Source organism: Bradysia coprophila, chromosome IV (genome assembly GCF_014529535.1).
Source record: "Bradysia coprophila strain Holo2 chromosome IV, BU_Bcop_v1, whole genome shotgun sequence".
NCBI classification, from domain to species: Eukaryota; Metazoa; Arthropoda; class Insecta; order Diptera; family Sciaridae; genus Bradysia; species Bradysia coprophila.
In genome coordinates this window covers 7,116,956-7,135,028 of record NC_050738.1, presented here as the reverse complement: position 1 = coordinate 7,135,028, position 18,073 = coordinate 7,116,956, and the positions used below count along the sequence as shown (strand labels likewise).

The 18,073-nt window shown below is 38.5% G+C and overlaps 3 protein-coding genes across 4 annotated transcripts; 1 reads left to right on the top strand and 2 right to left on the bottom strand.

Annotated features, from left to right (window-relative positions):
• Positions 1 to 595: 595 nt before the first annotated feature.
• LOC119066429 (N-acetylgalactosaminyltransferase 6-like) lies at positions 596 to 4,762 on the bottom strand. 2 transcript variants are annotated; one of them, XM_037168910.1, is made up of 7 exons: positions 4,614 to 4,762; positions 3,270 to 3,691; positions 2,843 to 3,198; positions 2,373 to 2,779; positions 1,932 to 2,308; positions 1,773 to 1,872; positions 596 to 967 (listed from the first exon to the last, which is right to left on the bottom strand). In XM_037168910.1, the coding sequence occupies exons 2-7, from the start codon at positions 3,680 to 3,682 to the stop codon at positions 797 to 799; spliced, it is 1,824 nt and encodes a 607-aa protein (XP_037024805.1). In that variant the 5' UTR covers positions 3,683 to 3,691; positions 4,614 to 4,762; the 3' UTR covers positions 596 to 796. The 2 variants fall into 2 exon arrangements, with proteins under 2 accessions (XP_037024805.1, XP_037024804.1); XM_037168909.1 differs by lacking the exon at positions 4,614 to 4,762 and adding an exon at positions 4,206 to 4,400.
• Positions 4,763 to 6,665: 1,903 nt separating this feature from the next.
• On the bottom strand, positions 6,666 to 7,850 carry LOC119066427 (ATP-dependent (S)-NAD(P)H-hydrate dehydratase). The gene is made up of 3 exons (XM_037168908.1): positions 7,725 to 7,850; positions 7,477 to 7,631; positions 6,666 to 7,423 (listed from the first exon to the last, which is right to left on the bottom strand). The coding sequence occupies exons 1-3, from the start codon at positions 7,772 to 7,774 to the stop codon at positions 6,675 to 6,677; spliced, it is 954 nt and encodes a 317-aa protein (XP_037024803.1). The 5' UTR covers positions 7,775 to 7,850; the 3' UTR covers positions 6,666 to 6,674.
• Positions 7,851 to 8,152: 302 nt separating this feature from the next.
• Positions 8,153 to 16,524, top strand: LOC119066444 (peroxisome biogenesis factor 1). Its single transcript, XM_037168941.1, has 14 exons — positions 8,153 to 8,319; positions 8,467 to 8,587; positions 8,806 to 8,909; positions 8,966 to 9,080; positions 9,149 to 10,126; positions 10,188 to 10,303; positions 10,369 to 10,508; positions 13,307 to 13,469; positions 13,525 to 13,675; positions 13,738 to 13,995; positions 14,057 to 14,249; positions 14,312 to 14,675; positions 16,146 to 16,249; positions 16,343 to 16,524. Exons 1-14 carry the CDS (start codon positions 8,227 to 8,229, stop codon positions 16,410 to 16,412), a joined length of 2,970 nt encoding a protein of 989 aa, XP_037024836.1. The 5' UTR covers positions 8,153 to 8,226; the 3' UTR covers positions 16,413 to 16,524.
• Positions 16,525 to 18,073: the final 1,549 nt, after the last annotated feature.

The following is an 18,073-nucleotide window of genomic DNA, read 5'->3' as shown; positions in this document are numbered from 1 at the left end:
TATTTAATCGATAAGTGAACATAATGACATGGCAATGCATTCGACATAATATGAAAAATTTGCATTTTAAGATCTCGAAGACAGTTTTCATTGGCAACGCCATCCACTGATTACGAGTAAAGATCTTGAATCGATCTGTGGTTGAAAATACTTTTAACAAAAGAAGTAAAAGGTTCTGCGATTATATTGGTGATATGGTTGCCATATGACCAACTCTGTTACACAACAATCAGCTCTAACCTTATAGAAAGAGTTGCTATGGACATCGGCGGTAAGTAAAAGTGATGAGCTCTAGCTATTGTTCTCTTATAAGTATAGCGAAGTGTCTGATAAAAATATTGAAGTGCTAGATTTGTGACGAGCACTGCCGGTATTTTGATAAAAAAACAATTTAAAGTGGAACTAACAATTCTTATCAAGTAATTCTTTTGTTATTTCCTTGGAAATCGTTTTTCGAGCAGTTTACCAGAATGAAGTAACAGATTTGATAATTTGGTTGTGATACTCCTAATGTTTCTAAAAGGTTCAGCTCTGGATACTTCAATTTTCGTACTTATGACTCCTGTTGGACACATGACGCAATAAAACCTCAACCTTTTTAACAATGAAATTACTTCTCTTTATTACACAAAACGATATGTAGAACATTATCATCACTCATCGCATTATCACTTACGAAATATCGATATCTATACAATTATACTCACAATTCTATCCATTACAAAATCAGAGTTCCATTTAAAAGCACACATTAAACGAAACTATTTTATGGCAAACGAATGGCATATCGTTAATACTACCTCGGTCCGATATTGTCGAAGTTTTTCAGTGCTTCCTCATTCACAACACTAAATTCCCATTTCATATTTTCGTTGTTTTCGTCGCATACATTCACGAACAGAGTCATTTCCACAGGATCACAGTCCAGGCACCGTTTATTTCTGCCTTGCATTATCCATTTTTTGTTCTAAAATTGAAAGAGAGCACCAAATTAGAGATATTTAAATATTCTCGCTGTCTTATTCATGTAGACCATCAGTTAGCGATAACAACGAGAGTGAAAAAATCAATGGGAAAGTGTTGCAACAAAAATGGTTTAAGCAACAGAAGCAGCGATTACTCCGTATACGCTTGTGGTTTGCAGAAGCCTAATCATAAATAGTTTGTCATTTCTTATTCGGATCGGATTTGATTCAAAGTAAGATCCAAGGGTTAAACGAACGTTGGACTAGTTGCCGATTAATTCTCTGAACGGGTCGAACTTGATCTGAGCCAGAAATTCAACCTGAATTGGTTTGACCCAAATCTGACACAAAACTGAACTTTCTGGTTTGAGCTGAACCTGAAGTTTTTGGGATGAAACCGGTAAAATTTTGGTTCGTAAAATTTTGTGATTTGTGGTGCAAAGATTTCGGGCCCGATACATGCCGAAAATTTCAGGTTTAGGTGAAACCCGAGAGTAAACGTTCCGGTCCGGTTCGGGTTGAACCCGAAATTAAAAAGTTCGGGTCTAGCCCGAAATCCGGTTCGGGTCAACCTGAATTGAAACAGGTCAACCCAAAACACGATCGATGACGAAAGACGACTTTTATAGTTAACACACACGGAAGCTTTTATCTCTGATATTGACTGTTCACTATCATGTTAAAACTAATGAAATTGCAGACACTGCATCAAACAGTGGAAGATTTTCTGCGATAATTTCAACATAAGAAGTAGCAGATTAAGTGATACGTCTGCCCTTTATACAATTTTTTATAAATTCGACTTACTATATCATATCTCCACTCCTGATTACCGCCTCCACCATGACAATCGTAAAAGACAATCTCAGCATTTTTCTGTGAGGTAGGTACATCCCAACAGTGTGATCTAATAAAACCGAAATTAAAATCGACTACGAAACGGAATTTCTCCTACAAACAACTCACTTGTGCGATCTGATGTCTTTGTGCCACGACAACTTAAACCGTTGATTGAGATGTGATTCGGGACTCGTTCCGCACGAAAATAAGCCAACTCTTCCTTGAGCGCCGTGATTCAATGTGTCTGCACATAATTTCGGATGAGCAACACTTCGAATGAATCCGGAAGCAAAATCTGGTGGTTCGATGGGTGGATACTTCTTCGGCAAATCGAAAGCAATCTCTTCCATGAACCATTTGAACGGTTTGCACTGCAATTTTTCGCGAATGGCTAGTTGTTGAGATATGTCACCAACATCGATATGTTTGTACACTTCAGGTGAACGTTTGTACAAGTACTCAGCGTACTCGTCCATCCAGACTTCAGCCACTCTTTTGTAGTTCTTAAAAATGAAGAAAAATTCGAGATTGTAAAGAGAAACGAATGACGCTGAACAAGACACTCACTCTGTGTAAGTAATCGGTTTTCCTTGGATTCGAAAACGGTACTGAACCTCGGTAGATATGACCGACCCGCGAACACGGTGCATCGTACATTTCACCGCCACATTGCCATATCTTAAAACTTAATTCGTATTGCTCTCCTCCCCAGATGTCTAAGCCGCTGTCGTAGCCTCCCAATTCCCAGAAAAATTTCGCTGCAATAGCGAATAATCCACCGGCCATTACTGGACTTTTGAATGGACGGGTTGGATGGGCTAAATCATCAGGCAGCAGCGGCAAGCGTTTGTAGTAAAATTGCCAATCGAAAGCGCCACGAGCTCCTTCGTCTTGTGCTCTATATTCGAATGTGTCGTATGCAATAACATCGATGAACGGACACACACAGACTTTGTAGTTGAGTGCAATTGGCTCTGTGATTTTTTTGTTTTTTCAATTTTTGTTTAGTTTCACCATTAACTTCTATGTCATCTTACCTAATAACGGAGGCAGCCAGTTCGTATTCGCTTCGGTGTGCGAATCTAAAAATATGAGAACATCTCCTGTTGCAACTTTAGCACCTTCTAGTCGAGCTGTAATTAGTCCAGATCGTTCCGGAAGACGAACAACTTTTACTTTTGGCAAATGGAGGGCAATGTAATCATCGAGTTTCTGTTTCAAAAACTCTTTTGTGCTGTGATCATCAACCAAAATAATTTCGACTATCAATTCAGCTGGTGATCGATTTAAAACGCTGTAGCACGTACGAAGTAGTGTGCTCCAATGCTCATCGAAAAATGGAACTACCACGCTTACAGTTGGCAGATCGATTAGGTAGTGAATGTTTTTACAGCTGTTGATGAAACATATTCACATGACACGATGGATTGAAAATACATTGGGTGGCTAATGAAAGCGACTTACCCATGGTGACGAATGTCTTTAACGGAACGATTCAACGCAATTCTATCGCTTAAAAGTCCATTGAATCCATTCTGACTGAACAGACGTTTTCTTTCCTTCTCGTCCTCTGGACCCAAATGTGCCGCCTCGCCATGTTCACCAATGCCAGTACGATGCTGTTCATAGTTAATATACGTGCGGTCGTGCCAATCGGTCTTGATCATTTTTTCATTTTTCGGCGCCCCACTGAAGAATGCCCCATGCCTCGGATGTGTATTCTCTCTGTACATAGCTGTCGGTGGCCGCGGAATATCATCGTACTCATCGGATATTTTGAATACATTGTGGAACGTTTTGTACAGGAATACGGTGAGTAGGACGGTCACTGATGTTAAAATCAGAAGTTTGAGGAATTTCACCAGGTTGCGTTTCATCGTGAATCTCTGGTTGGCAAGAAAATTGAATAATTTTTTTTAAAAATCGAACTGACGTGGATATGAATCGAATAAATATTTGGAAAACACACAAAACGATCAAATGTCACCAGTGCTGATAACGACGTAATCATATCGCAGACGTATTTTACGAGTAATAAAATGAAAGAAAACCCAAAAAAATAATAATGTGAAGGTGTTGCGGATGGTTATATTTACCGACAGTTCGTCTACCCTGACCTACGTCGATATTGTTCGATATTTGCGAGAAAACAGCAATGTCGATACTCCTCCGACACTCTCTTGTAATTTGATGTTTTTTCAGAACCATTTGCGCAAACAAAAATTATTTGAAATCAACATTAGGATTAGTATCTACGGATCAAATTTACGAGATGTCGGAATAGTAAACAATGGGAATTCATTGAAGAAAACCAATTACCGTTAACCCAATTCATTCATTTATCTTAAACTTAGTGAACATCTTATACGTATTCACGCCGGAATCTTAGGGTATACCTACAAAATGTGCACTCGTTTCCGAAAATTTACTTGTGGCAAACATTTTTTTGGTGTGGCAATTTTAGTCAAGTGTTACTTTTAGAAAAACTTATTGATAAAATATTCATTTATTCCGCTTATCAGTTGTTGTCATGGAGTTTGTATGTAAGTACAACATATAGGTACTGGTGAATGAATATTTGATCATAAGGTATACGACCGCGAACCAGTTTCTTTTCTACTTTTAATTAGTTGAATTAACTAGATTAAAAAAAAACTTGCTCAGAGCACAGATACATTCGATTTCTTACTATAATATCACTCACAATGACAACGATACTTCATTTTCTCGTCTACGTGTTATTTTGTTGTCAAACAAACCGCCTCACGCACTTTTATAATTACAGGTAGCGAAGTGCTATTTCCTTACCGAATGAGTTTCTGTATCATCACTAAAAGTTTTGTCGACTCAGCCGATTAACCGATTATATTGCACACTGGCTCAACCTAATTTTAATACAATTTTAAAATCCATTGCCTAATGTACGATACGACGAGCGATATGTTTTGATTTGAAATGTCACAATAAAACGTCCCCCATACTACTGTATTGGTAGCGGTAGTCACCGTAGCTACCGTATGCTCAGGTCCGAATTGAAAACTAGATGGTGTTCTGATTGTGTCACATAATTTGAATTTGTGCAATTTCGTCTCAAAATTATCACTTTGCATTATTTCAATTAGTCATGTACTTTGTGTCACTAGTGACAAAAACGATTCCCTTATAACATTTTGTCAATAGTGATGAAAAGTACATTGACGTACCAATGAAGTTATTCATAAAAAAGTTATCTTGCGACGAAATTGCTGAAAAACGTCACGTATATGCAACAAGTTGCGAAAGTCGTTGTTTTTGTCACACGAAGTGTATATTTTCGCATTTAGTGACAAAAACAACCACTTTTCGCAACTTGTTGCATAAATTACTATTTTTCAAGCCCGTCACACGGTTTATTCAATTTAGAATTTGCAACACTTTACTTTCAACAATTACGAAAAACCGGTATTGCTAACGTGGTCCTACATAATAGACTCCGTAATTCATATCACTGAAAGAGCAAGGTTGTAGTCGACGAACATAGTTATACTCGAGAGATGACATTGTAGCACTGATACTAATCGTCACCGAACAATTACCAAGGGTGCGTAAGGCAATTGTTTTTCGTTAAGTAACAACTGTCAAAGTTCACCATCTATCCCTATGATACATCTACCCATGTTTGCGATATGGTTAGCCTTCTTCGGTGTTGAGGAATTTCGCGCTGTGTCATTCACAATAACCCACAAAGTGACATTTTCCTTATACAAAATGTGTCATTTTGTCAATTATTGTAAATACCGCGGCGCGAAATTCCTAGCAGCCCTTAAAACTGCCAAAAATTTGCTAGTGACGAATAATTGCTGTGTATTCTACAATATGCCATCTTTTGCAATGAAGGTACAAACCAGGCATGGTCTTTCCATACAAACCGGAGGAAATAGCGATTTCATGTTAAAAAAAACTCATCTTTCAATGAAAATCATTGAAAGGTGAGTTTCTTTGGTTTATATGAACTCGCTATTTCCTCCGCTGCATACAAATTTTGACATTAGACCATATCTATAGAGTATACTTTCCTTGATCTTTCGAGTGTAACTATGTCCACGAAAGTCAAAGCGTTTATTTGCAACATCAGAATATTCATAGGAATGTAACGCACAAATATTTACCTTGTGCTTGGCAACACTGTCGGACGACATACTTGCGACTTTGTATGCTGACTATTCGAAAATGGAACTGTTGGCTCACCACAGTATGAGTAACTTCTGTTCCATCAAGCAACGTTATGTTGTTTCGAGACCTTCATTTTTCACTTTGTGAGCAAAATAGTGCTTTTGGGTAAAATTTGTTTTTGATTTGTGTATGTGCTGCTTACACCGACATGACAGAATCATCTTATTTAGATCATAGCTCTGATCGATCACTGAAATTTCCACAAAACGTAAAATCTACAAGCAACGCACTTGAAGCAAAAGTGCTTCTAAAGACAGCTGTCAATCAGAGTACTTTGCTGCATGAGCATTTTTTACAATGTGAATATTTGTTGGATACACTGTCCTGTTTCGGTACTCTATTTAGGGTACCACTCATGCTTGAAGTGCGTTGCTGCAAACATGTTTGTTTTGGGGAATTTGTTGTTAACGTCGTACGAGTCGTTTATATAATGGACACCTCACCAAATGCTTTTATTCGCTGATACAATTACTTAATTACATTTTTATCAATTTGAAAAGTTGTAATTAATTGATGATTAAAATCGAGACTATAGACGGCACACAACCGGAAAAACGTTTTCTTCAATTCCCGAATTCTAATTTTCTTCGCAGATAACTAAAAATAAATCTTTTTAGAAGAAAGCTTCCACTTACAAGACACTAACTATTCTCGTTATCAGTCTTTATTCTCAAAAAACTCATCAAAAACTCTGTGTATTTGTTCAATCATATCAGACGTTGTCATACTGCGACCTTTTAAGGCGAACGCATACTCGTTACACTTTTTGGTTAGAAAACCTCCACCATAACTGGCCAGGAATGCTGCGTTCGAATGTTTCGCGTCCAGTGACCAATGGTAAAAGGTTGCAACAGCACCAGACATCAAATCACCTTGGCCTCCACAACGTCTACCCGATCCACCTGACGGACATTCATATGGAACGGCACCATTTGTCGAATTGTAAATGCGATCTTTGAAACCTTTCTCAACGATCGTGATATCTCTACCCAGGTCCTTCATCTTTGCATCAACTTCATCACCGAATAGTCTCGTGAATTCGGCAACATTCGGTGTCAGTATTGCTCTGGGATAATCGCGAATTAAACTTTTATCTTGACTAATCAACCACAGTCCGTCGGCATCGAACACTAAAGGTTTGTTCAATCGCCTACAGAGTTTGACCAACTCAGCAACCGTTGCCAAAGTTTCAGGTTCCCGTCCCAAGCCAGGACCAATTAATATGACATGTAGCCGGTCTAGCCACGGTTCAATTTCTTTGACAGCATTCTCTGAATCTAATAGCGGATGAACAATCGGTTCTGGACTGTAGCTTTTAATGACCGGAGCTGCAGCTTTTGTGCAAAATACATGGACCAAATCTGCACCGACTTTCAGTGCAGATATTGCAGAGAAATATGTGGCCCCTGGATACGCATCATAATGAGCATTCAAATGATGTAGACAGTCAATAGTGTACCTGTATATTCCTTTGAACCACCTACAATTCCTATTCGTCCAGCTTGCCCCTTGTGTCTATCATTAGATAGTTTTGGTACGATTTCCCTTACTTGTTCCATTATACCATTATCTGTTAGTGCCGCTGTTGTTGACATTTCTTTAGCAACAGTCAATCTAATTGGTGTAATTTAAGTCAGAAGGTCAGTCGTTGTTACACATTGTGGACACCAGACGTTCAGACGATCTATTTGATTACGACAAATTTACCTGATGTTAGAAATTGTGAGGATTGATACGAGACCTGATAATATTTTCATTGGAACTGTTGTTGTTGTTATTACACTAAAATGACATCAGTGACATCAGTGCACACAATGACACTGTGTCTCATTCTGAACTGTCCTGTGCCCCAGTAAGCAATAATATTGTGTACTTCTCAATCATTTCAATGGAATTTACGAGACCATGATTATGTTATGAGCTGTTAGTAACAGCCTGTTACTATTCTCTAAAAATAAATAATTTCCTAAATCAGCAGAGTCAACGAAGGTTTTGTAGGAGAAAAATTTAACAAAGAAAAATCTGGAGTTCGTGGTCTTCGCGGGATTCGGTGCCACACCGACATCTGGTATTCGATTTCATAGGTTTTTCCTTCCGTCAAGTGACTGTCAAAACTTGAAGTGTCAATGCTGTCACTAATCATTTCTTTCTTTACATTTACTTTTATTATCTTGAGTTCTGTTCTGCGCTTAACAATTTCATTCACAAAATGTTTCAAAGAAATCTATTTGTTGTGTTCAAACCAATAAAGAACAACACCGTCCTACTACCGGAGAGTTATTTTCGAACTGTACAAAACTACGTAAGAATTTTATTTGATACGAAAATGTTGTCCAAAGTTTACAAGTTTTTTAACCTCAAGAAATTCGTCAATTGAGCGAACAACATTACATCCAAATACAGACTGTGCGCTCCCGTTGACCAATACAGTGTTCTTGTTTACTTTCAGGAGAATGGTTGCCTGTGCATGTCGTACCATAGCGGTGTCCATCATGTATCCTGGGCTCCATACGGTAGCAGCATAACCGACACGGAAATTGGCATAAATTCAACTGTGGCAAAATCTATCGGTGAGTGGTTTATTGTGCGTCTTGTTATTCTAAAAATAGAATTTTTTTGCTTCGAATTTCATTCTCATGAATATTTATGCGAGATTTTTTCAATAAAGAATCGATGAACGGCCAGCACTCCATTCATTCTACCTTGGACAATTTTAGAAATCTGAATTTTTGTCAAGGAGAAAGTTTTCGTGTTGCAAATGTTAACGTTCTTCTTTCGTTGAATGCAGGTCTCAAAGAAGGCAGTCTGGTCAAATGTTCCTTAGTTCAAGATGTGACAGTGTTAGACTCGCTGTGCGTGACGGCTCAGTCACAGAAAGATTGGGAAATGCTGGTAAGTCACTGGCTTCCAATTGGGTTGCCACCGACTCACTGTAAATATTTCTGCAGGAAGTCAGTAGCTACCGAATACAATCAACGTTACTCGATCAAACAAAAATAGTGAACAGCGGACAGAATTTAGTCGTTTGGATAAATCGGGCGATGTCGATAACACTGAGAATCGGTAGAAAAATACAAATTTTCAATTGACGTCACGTTCATCTTAAAATAACGGTTCACTCACACTTCTAGATCGCCTCAAACCAAACACGTCATTCGGTCGATTAGCCAACAATACTGAAGTGATTGTTGCTCCCTATAAGCACGCAATTGCCAAATCGAATGACATCAAAACGTTAACCACACAACAAATCATCGACAAAATTCAACCCATCAATTCCAATATGCTCGCGGAAATTCAGCATCATCGGGACAATAAACTGGTGCAGCGCGATGCCAAGCTTTGCAAACTGCAGAGACTGATCGAGAGCGTTAAGTCACAGAACAACAAACGATTCCATTTTCGAATCGTCAGCAGCAAGTGGAATGAGTCGCAGATGTGCGATCTGTATCTAACGCGACACAATCTTCCCGATCTATTGGACATTGACCAGGTGCATGTCCTGCAAACCGACAACGACAAGGAATATTATGTGAACGTAAAGATCATCGGCACGAATGAAACCTTCCCGCAAAACATCTATCCCACCATCGAAATGAATGACATTTTAATGACGAAACTCGGTCTGAAGCAATTCGATCGGATTACACTGAAACCGAAGGCGACGGTGTTGAATTTCATCGATCGCATCGAACTGTTTCCGTCGAAAGCGGTGAACTTCAAACAGGTTCGCGATATTGAGGAACGCTTCAAGCAACACATTTTGGATAATACGTCGCTGTATCCGCTGCTGATCAATCAGGGTCAAATCGTTAAGTTGAAGGACGATGTGGTGGTCACGGCAAGCATTTTTCCCGACACATTCAAATACTGCTTGTTGGACTCGGCAATATTGAAGGAATGTAAAATCGCTTGCGCGGACCAGGTGAAAGACTTGTCCAGTCTGTTAGGCAGCGAAACAATTACTAATGGCATTGAGAATGGACATCATCGGGCTCGTCTTGAGAAGTTTGAGAAGATCGTTGAGAATTGTGTCGAGCAAATTAAAATCAATTTGTGTCTGGACGATCGGAACTGTCTTTGGAGAATGGGGAACATATTGATTTCCGGTAAGAATTTTGCTTTCTTACCAATTGTTCATGCGTCATTATCATCGTCTTGGTGTTTCAGGCCAACAGAATTCGGGTAAATCAACCATTTGCAAGGAAATACTTGAGTCATTGTCGAAGAATCCGTTTTATTGTCATTCGGAAGTGTTCTTCTGTTCGCGAAATAAAGGACGTAAGGTAAGAAGCTGCTTCAAATTGAGTAGGTTCTTGCAATCGAAATTGATAACTAAATGATATCTCAGCCCGAGTCCATTCAAAAAGACCTTAAACTGTTATTCACCTCATGTATGATGAGCGCTCCGTCCATATTGGTACTGGACAATCTGGATACATTAACCCAAATTGCTGCTGAAAATTCTCAGGACGGAGATTACTACAATCGGTAACATGAATACGCGTGTGCAAATAATGTGTATTCTTGGTGTCCTGGAAATTGTTTTGCAGAAAAACCGGATACCGGGAATGATGAAAGGAAGAAAATTCAGGAAATGACTAGAAATGTGAAAATTAGTAGAAATCGTTAAATGATCAGAAATCCAGAAATGGGAACATGATCAAAAATCGCAAAATGACCGGAAATCAGGAAATGACCAGAAATCGAGAGATGACTAGAAATCGAGAGATGACTGGAAATGGGAAAATGAGTAGAGATTGGGAAGTGATCAGAAGTCGGGAAATGACCAGAAATCTGGAAATGACCAAAAAACGGAAAATGACTGGAGATAGGAAAATGATCGAGAGATGATCAGAAATCGAGAGGTGACTAGAAATTGGAAAATAGATAGAAATCGGGAAATGACTAGAAATGGGAAAATTACCAAAGAACGGGAAATGACCAGAAATCTGGAAATGACTAGAAATAGGGAGATGTCTAGAAATCGAGAGATGACTAGAAATCGGGAGATGACTAGAAATCGGGAGATGACTAGAAATCGAGAGATGACTGGAAATGGGAAAATGAGTAGAGATTGGGAAGTGATCAGAAGTGGGGAAATGACCAGAAATCTGGAAATGACCAAAAAACGGAAAATGACTGGAGATAGGAAAATGATCGAGAGATGATCAGAAATCGAGAAGTGACTAGAAATTGGAAAATAGATAGAAATCGGGAAATGACCAGAAATCTGGAAATGACTAGAAATCGGGAGATGACTAGAAATCGAGAGATGACTAGAAATCGGGAGATGACTAGAAATCGAGAGATGACTAGAAATCGAGAGATGACTAGAAATCGGGAGATGACTAGAAATCGGGAGATGACTAGAAATCGAGAGATGACTAGAAATCGAGAGATGACTAGAAATCGAGAGATGACTGGAAATGGGAAAATGAGTAGAGATTGGGAAGTGATCAGAAGTGGGGAAATGACCAGAAATCTGGAAATGACCAAAAAACGGAAAATGACTGGAGATAGGAAAATGATCCAGAGATGATCAGAAATCGAGAGGTGACTAGAAATTGGAAAATAGATAGAAATCGGGAAATGACTAGAAATGGGAAAATTACCAAAGAACGGGAAATGACCAGAAATCTGGAAATGACTAGAAATAGGGAGATGTCTAGAAATCGAGAGATGACTAGAAATCGGGAGATGACTAGAAATCGGGAGATGACTAGAAATCGAGAGATGACTGGAAATGGGAAAATGAGTAGAGATTGGGAAGTGATCAGAAGTGGGGAAATGACCAGAAATCTGGAAATGACCAAAAAACGGCAAATGACTGGAGATAGGAAAATGATCGAGAGATGATCAGAAATCGAGAAGTGACTAGAAATTGGAAAATAGATAGAAATCGGGAAATGACCAGAAATCTGGAAATGACTAGAAATCGGGAGATGACTAGAAATCGAGAGATGACTAGAAATCGGGAGATGACTAGAAATCGAGAGATGACTAGAAATCGAGAGATGACTAGAAATCGGGAGATGACTAGAAATCGGGAGATGACTAGAAATCGAGAGATGACTAGAAATCGAGAGATGACTAGAAATCGAGAGATGACTGGAAATGGGAAAATGAGTAGAGATTGGGAAGTGATCAGAAGTGGGGAAATGACCAGAAATCTGGAAATGACCAAAAAACGGAAAATGACTGGAGATAGGAAAATGATCCAGAGATGATCAGAAATCGAGAGGTGACTAGAAATTGGAAAATAGATAGAAATCGGGAAATGACTAGAAATGGGAAAATTACCAAAGAACGGGAAATGACCAGAAATCTGGAAATGACTAGAAATAGGGAGATGTCTAGAAATCGAGAGATGACTAGAAATCGGGAGATGACTAGAAATCGGGAGATGACTAGAAATCGAGAGATGACTGGAAATGGGAAAATGAGTAGAGATTGGGAAGTGATCAGAAGTGGGGAAATGACCAGAAATCTGGAAATGACCAAAAAACGGAAAATGACTGGAGATAGGAAAATGATCGAGAGATGATCAGAAATCGAGAAGTGACTAGAAATTGGAAAATAGATAGAAATCGGGAAATGACTAGAAATGGGAAAATTACCAAAGAACGGGAAATGACCAGAAATCTGGAAATGACTAGAAATAGGGAGATGTCTAGAAATCGAGAGATGACTAGAAATTGATAGATGACTAGAAATCGAGAGATGACTAGAAATCGAGAGATGACTAGAAATCGAGAGAAGATGACTAGAGAAAATGAGTAGAAATCGGGAAATGATCAGAAATCGGGAAATGACTAGAAATGGGAAAATTACCAAAGATCGGGAAATGACCAGAAATCTGGAAATGACTAGAAATAGGGAGAAATGATCAGAAATCGGGAAATGACTAGAAATGGGAAAATTACCAAAGATCGGGAAATGACCAAAAAACGAAAAATTACCACAAAAAAAAACAGAAAATCGGATTAGTGAACATACAACGAGAAGCGAATCGAGATCTTTTGTAGTAAAATAGAAACAAAGCCTTGTCATTGAACTGCAATGGTGATCAAAAGAAAAGAATTTGTTGGCTTTGCTCGTGATTTTAGGGTTTTAAACCATCGTTAATCGATTTCCTTCACTTCGGAAACGTTGAAATAATAGATACCGGGAAAAATCGGGAAATCGGATTTGGATACCGAGGAAGAAACATTATTTTCACACGCGCGGATGAATGAATTTCAGTTTCGTTAAGTTTGATCCTTACCTTTAAATTTAACAACTTGCAGAGTGTCCGACGTCATTCAGCATCTAATTTTAGAATATACCCAAAACAATCCAATCACTGTGATAGCAACCGTAACCAATAAAAACAATTTGAACAAACGTATTTACTGTTCGAGAGGACGACATCTGTTTCAGACGCTCGTTCCGATTCCAGATTTGGAAAGTGTATGTTTTGTGGCATTTTGATTAAACTTTTTGTCTTCACCTTAATGATTAACAGGCTGACCGCGAGCAGATCATAACGGAACTGTGCCAAAGATTCAAGACCTACAAATTAAATTATAAAAAATTCTCCGGCCTGACTGAGGGATACACGATTGGTGATTTGATGCAGTTTTTCGAGAAGGCAATCTTTTATGCTTACCGAACAGGTAGTTCCGTATGCCACGTATGGTCCGAATGGCGTATCGTTGACCGCAAAATTTACTTGCAGATTCATCTCTTCCAATCATTACGAACGATATTCTCACCGAGTCCATTAAAGTGACCAATACGTACTGCCTGCAGGGCATCGAAAACAACAACAAAATATCGTCAGCTGATGAAGATTCCGAATCGGATCGCATTTCCGGTTTGGAAAGTGTGGTGACCGTTTTGGAAGAAGTGCTAATTTGGCCGACAAAATATCCGACAATTTTCGAGCAATCGCCGCTCCGTAATCAGGCTGGAGTGTTGTTGTACGGTCCTCCAGGTAACTATTGGGATGCCATCAGTTAGATCATCCATAAGATATCGGAACTATGCTTGATTAGGTACCGGGAAGACGTATCTGGTATCCAAATTGGCTAAGCTATGGCACCTACGAATGATTTGCGTTAAAGGACCCGAATTGTTGGCCAAGTTTATCGGACAGAGTGAAGAAAATGTTCGAAATTTATTCGACAGAGCTCGCAGTGCAAAACCATGCGTTCTGTTTTTCGATGAATTTGACAGTTTGGCACCAAGGTAAGTGAGGAAGGAACTCTTTTCAAGGCAGGCAGCAACATTTCCATTTCATTCTCCTACAGACGCGGTCACGATTCAACTGGTGTCACAGACCGGGTGGTCAATCAACTTTTAACCGAATTGGACGGAGTTGAAGGATTACAGGGTGTCATCGTGATTGCTGCTACTTCACGGCCCGAATTACTGGACGGAGCGTTACTGCGTTCAGGTCGTTTAGATCGATTGGTTGAATGTCCCATTCCCAGTTCATCGACTGACAGACTGGATATCTTCAAAAACTTATCGCAATCATTGAGTTTCGACAACACAGTCGATCTGAAATACTTTAGCGAAAATACCAACAATTATACCGGTGCGGATATTCAGAGTATTTTAACGTCAGCCAATATGACAGCCGTCAAGGAATGTTTAGAAAGAGATCCGGAGGTAAGTGTTGTGTAACATTTCCGTAATATTAGTTCCTTCTGGAGACTGTCGTTATCTCATGCACATCATATGATTCTTCACCTCAAACCATCGACGATGCGATTTTCGATTCTGTCTTGGCTGGGTAGTTAATTATCCATTAGCGAGCTGTGTATTTAATTGAATCTATTCTGGCAATTTAACATTTATGATTACTAGTCTTGGCTGGCACAGACAACATTCACGGTGGTTTACATACGTATCGTAATATATTGCATAGTCGTCGGATGGTTGGGATGGCGGTGTTTTTAATTCGCGATGATTATCTCTAGACTTGTCGTTTCGCAACAACATATTTGAACGTGTAAATTGATTAAGTTTGCCATAATTCGATATGCAAGGAAAGGGGCGGGGTTTATTTAGAACTTAGACGACGATATGGCAAACGGAATCTGAATTCTTTGTGAGAGTTCTGTTTATTTGTACATGCAGTACATACTTTCGTTCAATCTGGAATGCTTTCCTCCGGGTGTGGTTTAAAACCTTTGGTTTTTTAGAAATTCATTTTATCATTCCCGATTGCAAGCATGGAAAACAATGTCGTTCCTGTTAGAAAAATCCCAGCTAGGCACAAAGTGACATTGAAAAGGAATCGTTTATATTTGAACGACCTAAATGAAACCTGACCTGAATTAACCTAGAATATATTCTCCCTGAAACAGCATAGCCTGATCTGACGTGACAGGTTGCCAGGTCACCTGCTTCTCGGCATAAACATTTTCAAATTTTTGCAGTGCAGTTTCGATTTAATCAGCTCTGATGAATTCCGATCAGGTACGTCTTTTAACTGATAAAATTCAGGTCAGATCAGAACGCAGGTAAAATCTGGTCTCAGGTTCAGATCAAGAGAAACCTGACCTATTCCGAGCATAAATTTCCGTAATGTCACTGCTCATTAGGACAATTCTACAATGTAGTAGCACAACACGCCCAACAGCGACCTACACTTACACAAGAAAAAGGAGCTCAAAGTCTCACCTGTTTCAGGTAACTTTGTTTCCAGGTAATCTATGGTAACTGATACAACGGTATTTTTGTAGGAACAGCTGTGGCTGGTATTTTAGGTTACCTGGCAGGGCATTTTATTGGTAATTTGAATTACCAAATCTACCGATTAAATTACCGAATTTACCTAATTTACTGACAAAATTACCGAACTTTTTGGTAGTTTTTTAAGTAAATTACTTAATGTCATCGGTAAATTAGATAAATTCGGTATTTCCCAACTACCAATAATAGGCTCTGAAGACAAAGTTTCCTGCAACAGGTAAGATTTTCTACTCTTTTTTCTTGTCAGTGTACGTGCGAAAAATCCTGTGCACTTGACTCCTACCTCCAATCCAACTGTCTCTAGTGCAAGTTGTTCAAATGACTATAAAATCTTCAGATGCATGTCGGGTTTCTTAATTCTCCTTTCGTTTTTGTTTGCAGAATGTGCCAGATAAGATATCCATTTCACAGGAGCATCTCATGGATGCATTTATCAACACAAGGCCGTCTCTCTCGCCGATCGACATATTAAAGTATCAGACAGTGTGAGTATTTGACTAAAATTTCTATTTTTGTCAACATCGAGTGGTCGAACCTAAAATTCTTGTGAAACCCCAAAATCATTTCCTTTGTTGTAGATATGCCCGATTCACGAACAAGGAGAAACCAACTAGAGACTTTGTAGCTAAACGGGCGACATTAGCTTAAAAATACTTCTTTTGGTGCCGTTTTTTTTGTATATTTTTGTTTTGGACTGTGTAGATGGTTGAACAATTTTCTTTTTTGGTTATTTTGTTTTTACTGAATAAAAGTTTATTTTTATAAGGTTTCTATTTTTCCATCGAAAACCAACGTGACATTTCAGTTTTGAGTAAGATCAAGTCTAGGCAAATCTAGTACTTCTTTCGTTGCTCAGTGTTGCGATGGCAAATCTTGTAAATTCCATGGAGCCTGAGCTTATCGTTTAATTTTGTCGATGTTGTCAATAGCAGATGATTAACCAAAATGATGAAACAGTTGAGCCGTTACCGCAATTTTCGCATTCAACCTCAGAAATTTACACGAGCAGACTGGAATGGGTTCCGACAACTACAGTTGACTTCACTGACATTTAAGCATTAATTTGTTTCAACTGTTTTTCAGCTGGTCCACACATTCAGACAAAACTGTTCATAGGTTTTAATACGATTTCACCACTAGCACGCGCGTGCATGTAACAATTTCATCCGTATAAAGACGTATGAGCAGTTACGTTTGTATGAGTGAACCAGCTGAAAAACAGCTGCATCAAATTGATGTCTTTACAGTGACGTCAACTGTATTTAACAAAAATGTCATCTGTAATCACCAAGACTGCACGATGTTTGCCCTATATTTCAACTTTAGTACAGTCGAGTCAGCAAAACAGTTCTACGTAGATATTTCGACATATCCTTATATTAACTTAAAAGCCTTTCCTGGCTGTACAAGTTACTTCCTTTCCGAGTGTCTTTTTCAAAATTTAAAACTTCTTAAGTCCGATGTAGTTTGCAATAAGTTGCCGAAGGTTATCATGTAAACTTTGACAAAAGTATTCGAATTACCAATTCGAATTTATGTGGCTCGAGACATCTCTCGATACATAAAAAAAGCAAATGCAACCAATTTCAACAACACGAATAATTGAATCGCCTTTTAATTTCTCATTTACTGAGACGACCGACGTAATATCCACATATATCACCCAGTATCGATTTGAAAATGACAATTTTTCAATTTAAATTTAGATACCGCTTGGGATATGCCAATCATTTTCACCGCTTTAAATTAATAACCGAAACTCGATTTTCAATTTTATTTTTTCGCAAAATTGCATCAACTCATCGTCAACATTTTCCAATTACACATAAATGAGAGCGTACATATGTGATGCAGTTTCAGCCACAACGTTTATGAATCAGTTCAGAGACTTTTTTATCGTGTGCTATACCATGCCTCAGCATTAGAGCAAAAAACCGTCGACTATGGAAAATATTCATTTGCAATTTTATTGAATGGAAAAATCGTTCGACAAATTTGATATTAAATATTTTCCGTATTTTATATCTACAAGCGCAATACAATTACCGTATACATCAAATATTCATCTCAAGACTTGTAATGCTCGTTTGCAAAATGTATAATCTTGCTCGCATATTAATAACTCAAGCCAATAATTTTCTATCGTCAAAAGTTCGCAGAAGACAAACTTTAAATAATTTTCCGTTGCTCAACTTTGGAAAACTGAAACTTCCGCGATATAATACCCACAAACTGTGCGGGAATTTTCGTTTCGAAGATTTTCCGCACAGCAAATTTATTACTTTTGGAAATTAATTCAGCTCTCAAGT

Coding starts and splice junctions, on each gene's coding strand:
- LOC119066429 (XM_037168909.1), bottom strand. CDS start 4,247: ATGTTTGCCACAAGTAAATTTTCGGAAACGAGTGCACATTTT. Junction 2,309..2,372: donor AAACCGATTACTTACACAGA/GTGAGTGTCTTG, acceptor TTCATTTTTAAG/AACTACAAAAGAGTGGCTGA. Junction 1,873..1,931: donor AAAGACATCAGATCGCACAA/GTGAGTTGTTTG, acceptor CGGTTTTATTAG/ATCACACTGTTGGGATGTAC.
- LOC119066427 (XM_037168908.1), bottom strand. CDS start 7,774: ATGAAAATATTATCAGGTCTCGTATCAATCCTCACAATTTCTAACATC. Junction 7,632..7,724: donor CTCACAATTTCTAACATCAG/GTAAATTTGTCG, acceptor TACACCAATTAG/ATTGACTGTTGCTAAAGAAA. Junction 7,424..7,476: donor TGGTTCAAAGGAATATACAG/GTACACTATTGA, acceptor ATGCGTATCCAG/GGGCCACATATTTCTCTGCA.
- LOC119066444 (XM_037168941.1), top strand. CDS start 8,227: ATGTTTCAAAGAAATCTATTTGTTGTGTTCAAACCAATAAAGAACAAC. Junction 13,470..13,524: donor CGATTCCAGATTTGGAAAGT/GTATGTTTTGTG, acceptor AATGATTAACAG/GCTGACCGCGAGCAGATCAT. Junction 13,996..14,056: donor GTTGTTGTACGGTCCTCCAG/GTAACTATTGGG, acceptor ATGCTTGATTAG/GTACCGGGAAGACGTATCTG.